The sequence below is a fragment of the Azolla caroliniana genome, unplaced genomic scaffold (assembly GCF_043228905.1).
Source record: "Azolla caroliniana isolate FFs.n. ecotype wild unplaced genomic scaffold, voAzoCaro1.0.p SCAF_13, whole genome shotgun sequence".
Classification (NCBI taxonomy): domain Eukaryota; kingdom Viridiplantae; phylum Streptophyta; class Polypodiopsida; order Salviniales; family Salviniaceae; genus Azolla; species Azolla caroliniana.
This window is the reverse complement of record NW_028230448.1, coordinates 15,680,640-15,690,192: the sequence shown is the minus strand read 5'-3', so window position 1 is coordinate 15,690,192 and position 9,553 is coordinate 15,680,640. Positions and strand designations below refer to the sequence as shown.

The following is a 9,553-nucleotide window of genomic DNA, read 5'->3' as shown; positions in this document are numbered from 1 at the left end:
CTTTCCTTTTCTTAAATAAATTAGCCTCGTTTTTCTCTTCGTTTGATCATATTCCTTTCTTGCATTCAGCTTCTGTTTTAATTAATCATTCCTGCCTCCCATCGTAGCCTCTTAACCAGAGATTCTTCTTTTCTCGGTTTTTGCATCTCCCCATGGAAGCTTATTAGTTCATGTTGAGTCAGCTATGGATTCTGCTCATGTTTCAGATGTTAGCATAAGACATGACCTGTCGGACTCAGACATGTCTCCTCAAGAACTACTCAGATTTATACAGTTTCTGGAGGCAAGAAATGTAGCTGCATCTTCGTTAAGCTGGTTGTCTGGTGCATCATCAGATATGAGATTTTCTAATGAATATGATGACCAAGATGTTATTGATGATGTTGAGGATGATGATGGTTTTGGGGATGTAGACCATGAACGGTTCAGTAACGTTCATGCCAGTTATCATAACCATGACGATGAAGACGAAGAAGAAGATGATAGTCTAGTGTATAACTTGGATTATGTAGAAGATGAGATGGGATACCAGATCAATATCAATGGAGCCAGTACCGAGCAATGGGATCATGTGGAAGATTTAATCCGAAGATTTATATCTGCTGCCGAAAATTATGCGTCAGAAAGACAGCATAGCAATAGTGCAACCGATCTGTCTAGTGCTTCTCAATCGTCTATTGATGCCCTTCCTTTAGTTTCTATACACAAAGATGAGATGGTGAATAGGTTCTCCTCTTCTTTATGCGTCGTGTGTAAAGATGATTTCAAGCTCAATGAGCTCGTTCAACAGCTTCCATGTCTTCATCTTTATCATCGTGCATGCATCCTGCCATGGCTCAAGACTCGGAATTCATGTCCGCTTTGCCGATTCGAGCTTCCCACAGATGATCTCAATTGCGAAGAAACCAAGAGATATAGATTAAACTCAAGTAATATATTGCACCATGTCTATGTGGAAGATCATGGTAGTACTATCACAGATACATCCACTATTGATGATGTTATTGATGAAGACACAACGATTATCACAACCATGGCCCCAAGGTCTGCATTAGTCAATGTAGAAATAAATGAAACTAATGTAGATCTTCTCAATGTTAGGCATGGCTCCCATAGTGAGGTAACATGGCCCTTGTTTAGTGTTGTGGGTTTGATTGTAATCTCATGTTTAGGGAACCTTTTATTAGGCACAAGTACCAGGTTTCAAGGCTATAGTCATCACCTACCAACGAAATTTACAACCAGCCATTATAATCCTTGGTGGTTGCGAGCTTTTGGCGGTCGAAATCGCTTGGTTTGATGTTGTTTGTGACCAACCTTGTGGTCAATTGAGGCTTATGTGCTTTGTTTCATTTCCTTGTAATTATGGACAACAATATGTTTTTGTTTATTCGTATAAAATATCTTGACTAAACCAAACCAATGTAAACCCTTCAACCATAATGATAAAAGGATAAAATCTAGAGCGTGTACATTTACCATATATTTTGAAGCTATGTTGTGTTAAGCTATACATTGATGGTATATGCACTTAGCTCTAATGAGAGTAATACTTCCATCCATAGTACGTAAAATTGCATAACATTCGTTTTTCGACGTTCCCATTTTTATAATGTTTTTTTTTTGTTTTCTTCCATTTTTTAGGCTTATTTACCTCATAATAAATAGTTAATCCAAAAGTATGGTATTTATCATTCTTTGAGGGTGTTTTTCTTACGCTAATGATTGAAACTATGCTTCCATCAATCCTTATTAACAAGGACCATGTGGTTTAATACCCCTCTTGATGGGCCAATCAAATGTAAGATAGAATCATTTCCTCTCAATCACAGTAATATGATGTGTTTGTTCACTTAGGCTAACGTTTAAATATGCAAAGAAATGTATTAATTCACGCTTAACTACTTAGAAATAATTTATGTCAACACCTCTATTATTGAATGAGAGGACAAGCTAATCATGCTCAACAAAGTTAAGATTGAGAACTTAAGATAAATGCTTAAGTCAATATTAGAAAGAGGGTCAAGGTTTAAAATTAGAGAGAGAAAGAGAGCTCTAGCAATGAAAAGCTAAGAAGAAAAGTGAAAGGTTTATAGTTTCAACTTTCACCTATATATTTCTTGTACATTTGGGTTTATTATGACTATATCTCATTGTGTCTCAAAAGCTTATTCGTGAGGTTTCTCTAAGCTTGGGTACCCAATTACTCTCCTCTCCTCAACATCTCCTCCACCTAAATAGTGAAAATTCTTGGGTGCACCCCCCAAGTGGAGAGGTGTTAGTTATAGTTGTTTCCTTTTGTTAATAAGAACTAGAGGGGCATGGGATTGTGTTTTGAGGCGGTTTAGACGAGTGACAAAAATGATGGGGAAGGTAGTCGACAAAGTCAATATATTGGGTGGTGTGGAAAGAGTGGAGAAAAGACAAAGGCAAAACATATGATGAGGTACGATGGGTTTTTCTTGTGAGTGTGGTTAACCATGACAATTTTAAGACAATATTAACAAAAAAGTGGTAAGTAGCTATCTCAGAGGTAAAAAATAAAGGTTGTCACCAAAATCATGCATATGTGCAAACAAATTTGGTCTTGACCATAGTTTCGGAGCCACGTAAATATGTAGAGTGAGCTTGAGAATAAAACCATATGCTAGCAAGTTGATATTGTGTAGGTTCATGATTTTAGTTGAGGGTTAAACCCAACAAGGATAGATGCATTTGTGATATTGAACCATCTTGAATGTAGGGTTACTATTAAGGAGGATCCCTAGAAGTTTGGAGAGTTCGAACAGTTGCTTGGATGATAGGATAATGTTTGTTAATGTTTTTGTCATTTAATAAGGCCATGATTCGAAGCATATGCTCCTCAAAGGGATCCTCATGTGATGATGGTGCACGTTGAATGTAGGTAGGGTTACTATCAAGGAGGATCCCTGGACCTGGAGCATTTGAATCATTACTTGAATGATAGGATCAACTTTGTTGATGTTTTTGTCATTTAATAAGGCCATGATTGGGAGCATTACTCATGGGATCGTAATGTGATGGTGGGGAAAGGAGTATCAACCACTTGAAAAGGAGGTTGAGAGATATCCTTTGACTTGTAGTGATATCAAATCAATACCACTTGTGGGGAAATGGAAATTTGAAGATGGGGGTTGGTCCAAAATACTTGAGGGATAGAAATTCATGATTGTCAAATTAGGGTACTTGCCATGGGGGTTGGGCATCTAATGGTTCCATGAATGGGTCTTTGGAATGCCTCGATACTACTCTCAAGAGGTAATTAGGTTTTCTCGAGACTATTCATAAACTTTGGCTACATAAATTTGGGGGATTATATGTATGTCAATGGTGTGCTCTACCCCAATTAGTGAATACTCAAAGAGATGTGTCAAGAGGAGCCATGTGTTGTAGAAGAAATTACAATGGGATGGGGGTCACATGACGATGGTTTAGGTGGTTACTGGGCCTCCACCCTTGTTAATATTGTCCAATGCATTATGAAGCACAGTTTGTGTTTCAAACCCATCAAGTAAGTGTTGGTAAAGATTGGTCAAGCCAAAATGGGTGTGATACCTTGTTGTTGCTTTGCTTTTAGTGCAATGAATTGATCCTTGTGCAATTATGTGTCGAAAAGTGGTGGTGGGTGATGTGCTAAATGAGGTTATCTACAATAGGCTAATGATGTGTGTGGAAGCTAAGTAGTGGGGGGAAGAACCCTTATAAAAGGTTTATAGTTTAATTTTATAGTTCTCTGTATTTAACATTGTTACAATTACATCTCCTTTGCATTTAGGAAGGTATATAGGCTTTTAAACATTGCATCTATATCGTACTACAAGATTAACCTCTTTTATTCCTACATCTCCAATAGGTTTGTGAGATATCCTCAAATTGTAGTGTTGGATTTGAGATGTCTGACAAATAGTTAACATGTGAGACAATTGTGGTGAATGTGTGGGGGGAGGACAATGGATGACATCCTTGAACATATGATGAGCTATGTTGGGGATGTTGTATTCTATGAGAGGTGGGCATCACTAATGAGGCTAGGAAAATCTAGAGTAAATAATGTGTAGTGGAAGTGTTTTTGTGAATATTATAGATGACAATATATACATGTGGTGTGGTGATGGTGGGTTTGGTGATGTGTTGTTGTGTTAGTATTGATAATAGTATTATTGTTAATGATAGTAGTAATATTATAATGGTATTAAAACTAGTATTATTAGCTTCAATAATATTACTAATAGGAAAAATAGTGATGTTATTATTAAGATTGGCTGTAGAAGATGGTAGATTCTCTTGAAGGAAGAAACTTCTTCACTTATGGAAAAAGTTGCTCCTATTTACAGAGTCAACTCAAGGGCCTCAATGGCACTATTGACTTCCATGGACCCTTTCTTGAAAATCATGGCAATGTGTAGCAGCAAATTCTCACACCTTCTAACATGGCGGTAATCTCTGAGATGGTTGATGCGGACAATGACGCATATTTTTTAGTTTAGATAAGGATGAGTGATGATGTTGGCGGGGGTTGAAGAAATTTTTTATGAGGAGAGGTAGAGAGTACACTCATGTTGTTTTTGTAGGTACAGGACTTTGGTGATAATCGGCGACAACGAGATGGTTGATGTAGACTTGAGGAAACTAATTTTCTATTTTTTTATCAGGATGAATGATGGTGTGGGGATTGAAACATATTATCATGAGGTGAGGAAAAGTTTTTTTTAGACTCATTTGTTGTTGTCAATACAGGATTTTGGTGGTAACCGGCGAGATGGCGAGATTATTGATGTAAGACAATTTTCGCGGTAATCTTCGAGATGGTTGATGCGGATAATGAAGCATAATTTTTAGTTTAGATAAGGATGAGTGATGATGTTCACGGTGGTTGAAGCATATTTTCATGAGGAGAGGTAGAGAGTACACTCATGTTGTTTTTGTAGGTACAAGATTTTGGTGATAATCGGCGACAACAATATGGTTGATGTGTACTTGAGGAAGCTGATTTTCTGTTTTTTGATCAGGATGAGTGATGATGGTGTGGGGGTTAAAGCATATTATCATGATGCGAGGAAAAGTTTTTTAGATTCATTTGGTGTTGTTAGTACATGATTTTGGTGGTAATCGGTGAAAAGGCGAGATGATTGATGTGGACTAAATGAAGCAGACTTTATGTTTCACATAAGGATGAGTGATGATGGCGTCTGAGATTGAAGCATATTTCCACGAGGAGATGAAATTGTTTTGGTGACAATTGGAGGGAGTATTTTCTCAATTGTGGAGATGAAGATGGTCGGTTTCGACATGGGAGACCCAAGGTTGATCCACACAATAGTATAGCAGATGCTCTGATGGATATGTATCAAAATATGGGAGATGCATTGGCATTACAATATGGTGGATCTATTGCTCATAATACCGTTTTTCGTGAGATGTATGGTAGGGAGACCCTCACTTTCGGAACTGGATTCTAATTAGTCCTTACATGTCGGAGTAATGGTGATGATTCACATGCATATGATGCTTTGTATAAGAAGTTGCTTTCAAGTGTGAACTTAACTAAGGACTTCATTTTAGTTGCACATACCCAATTATGTAAAGCTTACAAAGGAATATGCTTGTTGATGAGGCTGAGAGGATGCTATATGAAAACATGTTTGTTTGGAATTGTTTTGTATGTTGTAGCTAATATGCCTTTTTAAAAACCAATGGAAGTATATTTTGTTTTGAAATAAAAATAAAAATAATTGTAAGCTTATAGGCAGACAAGCTCAAGTTGTAGCCTTCAGGTGTTTTTGCTTCATACTACTGAAAAAAATATTTGAACGAAAAAAAGAGATGGTAGGTTCTCTTGATCTAAATGTTCATCTTCCATAAATTCATTATTTGTGATAGCAGCAAGCTCATAATCCATTATGTTGGCGGTATTCTCCTTAAATAGTATTTGCACATGATTTCCTAGTTGACTTCGATAGTCCATCGAGGATTAGTGCTCTTCTTTTTCCAACATTGTTAGCCAATCGAGAGCTTTGGTGGAGATGAAATGTTCTCATATGATACATGTTTCCTTCCCCCTACTCTCCTTGCCATTATTGTAGAAGCCAAGCAAAGTTAAGTATAACAATTGGCAACGGTTCGGTTTAGTTCGATTTGAGAGGGTCCAAACCAAACCGTTAAACTGTAAAAATTGTGGTTTCATGGTTTGGTTTCGGTTTTCAACATAGGTCAAATTTTTTATTTTTTAAAATTTATAATATTTCATTATTTAAAATTTTAAAGATGTTCCTAAAATGTGAGAATAAGGTGTGAGAATAAGGTGTAAAAATGAAAAGATTGTTTAAAAACAAAATTTTAAATTTTTAGAAATTTTTTTAATAAAAAAATAAAAAATAAAAACCATTTAACCATTTAAACCGCGGTTTTGACTGTTGAAACCAAACCAAACCGTTGAAACCATTAAGCCGCGGTTTCGCAGTTCGGTTCGGTTCAAACCGAACCGTTGCCGATTGTTAGTTAAGTAGGATGACACCCAACTTTCGTTGTAAATATCGACTCTTGAGTCTTCATAAAATTAGAGTGTTATGTGATTAAGGCTCAAAAAAGTGGTGAAAAGTTGCCATAACTCATGGAGGTCTAATGGGCACACAAAATTGACTAGGTTGGAGTACAATTGCTATGTGTAGGATTAGCAATGGGCTCGGTTTCGGCTCAAACCGAACCGAACCGAAAAATCGTGGCTTAATGGTTTATAGGTTCAAAGATAAATAAACGGTTTGGTTGGTTTCAAATGTACTAATCGATTTTGAATTTACCGGTTTATCAGCTTATTGGTTTCTGTTTATGTGGTTCGGTTTATAGGTTTATAGGTTAAAAAATACTCAAAATAATTCTCTATACACTATAACTGTCAACTTTTAATTTTAAACTCTTGTTTTAACTTATTAAATTTTATATGTATTATATGTAGAGTCTCCTTCTCATTTATGATGATCAATTATGATAAGTATGATGATCAAATTTATGATAAGTATGATGATCAAATTTATGATAAGTATAATGATCAAATTTATGATCAGTATGATGACCAAATTAATGATAAGTATGATGACAAATTTTATGATAAATAAATTTATGATGATTTTCTCAGACAAATTTATAATAAGTATGATGATTAATATCAATAAAAAATGGTTTGGTTTGGTTTTGATTTATGATAAACCGGTTTGGTTTGGTTTTAAAATGGTCGTAAACGGTTTGGTTTCTCCTATTCTTTAAACGGTTTGGTTTAACGGTTTAGTTTAAATGGCTTCACAAAATTAAAAACTGTTTGGTTCGGTTTTTATTATTAATAAATGGTTTGGTTTGGTTTCAAGGCCAAGAAACCGAAACTGAACCGGGCCCATTGCTATGTAGGATCACCATGTCTTCTAGGAACAAAAGTAAGAAAGATTGTGGGAAAATGAGCAAAGGTATTCATCGTCTCAAATTTTATTGCATAGGTTTTTGATAAAAAAACGGAAATCACAAGGTAGTGAATCATAGAGGCACTTGGGATGTCATTGCCCTCGATCGTAGACTTGCCACTAACAATCGGCAACGGTTCAGTTTGAACCGAACCGAACCGCGGCTTAACAGCTTAACGGTTTCAACGGTTTAGTTCGGTTTGGTTTCAACGGTCAAAAACCACAATTTAACAGTTTTTAATTTTTAATTTTTTTAAATAATCTTTTCATTTTTACACCTTATTCTCACATTTTAGGAACATATTAAAATTTAAAAAAATTCTAAATAATGAAATATTATAAATTTTAAAAAATTAAAAATTTGACCTATGTTGAAAACCGAAACCAAACTACGAAACACGGTTTTTATGGTTTAATGGTTTAATGGTTTCATGGTTCGGTTCGGTTCAGGTTTCAAAAAATTTAAATGGTTCGGTTTGGACCCTCTCAAACCGAACCAAACCATTGCCGATTGTTACTTGCCACTGTTAATCAAGGATTCCCACCAGATTTTCATATTGTAAATTCTATTCACCCTATGTAAAAGTACTAATATATTTGATAATCTTGTTGAATTTGTTGAAAGTCTCTTAAAATCCCACAAAGTTTATAACCATGTATAAGGGTTTAATATAAAACATTTCTTCTAAGTTTATTTGTTTTTTAGAACAATTGTAAGTCATATTTTAGAGCATATTTAATGATCAAGGAACCCCATTAGAACACTCACAAACAAAATATTGTGCAAAATCATATAATTTTCTTTAGTTTCAACAATATTATGCACTTAATGTTTCCAATCTAGAATACTTGTCACTAGCCAAATGTATATGTACAAGAAACATTGTCCTATTGTAAATTTGGGGGGAACTACAATTTATAAGGTAGCATTCAATAATGCCCAATAGGCTTGTAATTGTGAAAAAACCATGATAGAGCTCATGTTAAAGGAGCCTTTTGGTACCACAACTTTACGATTGAGACACTTTATGTTTTTTTACTTAGGAATTATCTATCCATATGTATTTAGTAATTATCTATTTTAATTATAACAATCATATTTCTTAAATGACGTTGTGATTCCTACGCACGTGTTGATTTTAGTTTAATTAAACAAGCCTTTACTACTTTCCATGGTTGAATGGAATAGAGAGGTAAGTGCTTTTATGATGACATAGTATTTGCCATTGCGAATTGACATCCCCGAATTCATGGGTCAAAGTTTTAATATTGACCCTTGGGAGTGCAACACTCAAGGTATGAGTTGTGTTGGCCCCTTCAAAAAAAACTTGATTCATCAAATTGTTAGCAGTTGATGGCCCGCAAACCCTATCGCAGAAATTGTCGTTGTTTGACAACTAGTCAGATGACGTCTAGTGTGTTACACATGATTGACAAGGAGCTAGCCTCCACCAAAAGCATAGGTTCCAAACTTCTCCCCCCCCACCCCCGGCTACTCAACACACTATTAGGGAACTTGAAGTTTGTGAAACACCCTTCCATTTAAATAAAAGCATAAATAACTAAACTATATGAATAATATTCCTTAGCTACCCCTTCTCCTATTTCCTCAAATTTCCCTTTTTTTTTCCTCATTGGATTAATACAATCTATATTGTTGATCTTAAGGGTTAGGAAATATATATTGAGGTCCCTAATTCTTATCAAACCATTGCAATTCAACATAGTCCCAAACTCTCCAAAGCCCTCAAATGTTTGTTAGATTTGTGTAATATTAAAACCTAATTATATAATACATTATCACTTAATTTTTTCCCCCCATCCTCCTATACAGTTGATCAAAACCTCATTTACATATTAATATAATTCTTGCAAATTACCTTAGTTTTTGTTATCATCCCTTCCTAGGTCAATCCCATGAATATGTAAACCTTCCACTACTTCTCTTTTTTTTTTTTTAAAGTCAAGATTCACCTTGGTATCAATGAAAAGATGCCCAATGGCTACAAAGAATACATGCAATAAATTATAACCCTCCTACCCACTTCAATCAACATGTCTAGTAGCGGACGCCCTCATGCAGT

At 35.3% G+C, this 9,553-nt stretch overlaps 1 protein-coding gene across 1 annotated transcript; it reads left to right on the top strand.

Annotated features, from left to right (window-relative positions):
• LOC147856330 (uncharacterized) lies at positions 1-1,391 on the top strand. The gene has a single exon (XM_087329048.1). It carries the CDS (start codon positions 185-187, stop codon positions 1,298-1,300), a length of 1,116 nt encoding a protein of 371 aa, XP_087185174.1. The 5' UTR covers positions 1-184; the 3' UTR covers positions 1,301-1,391.
• The last annotated feature ends 8,162 nt before the right edge of the window (positions 1,392-9,553 follow it).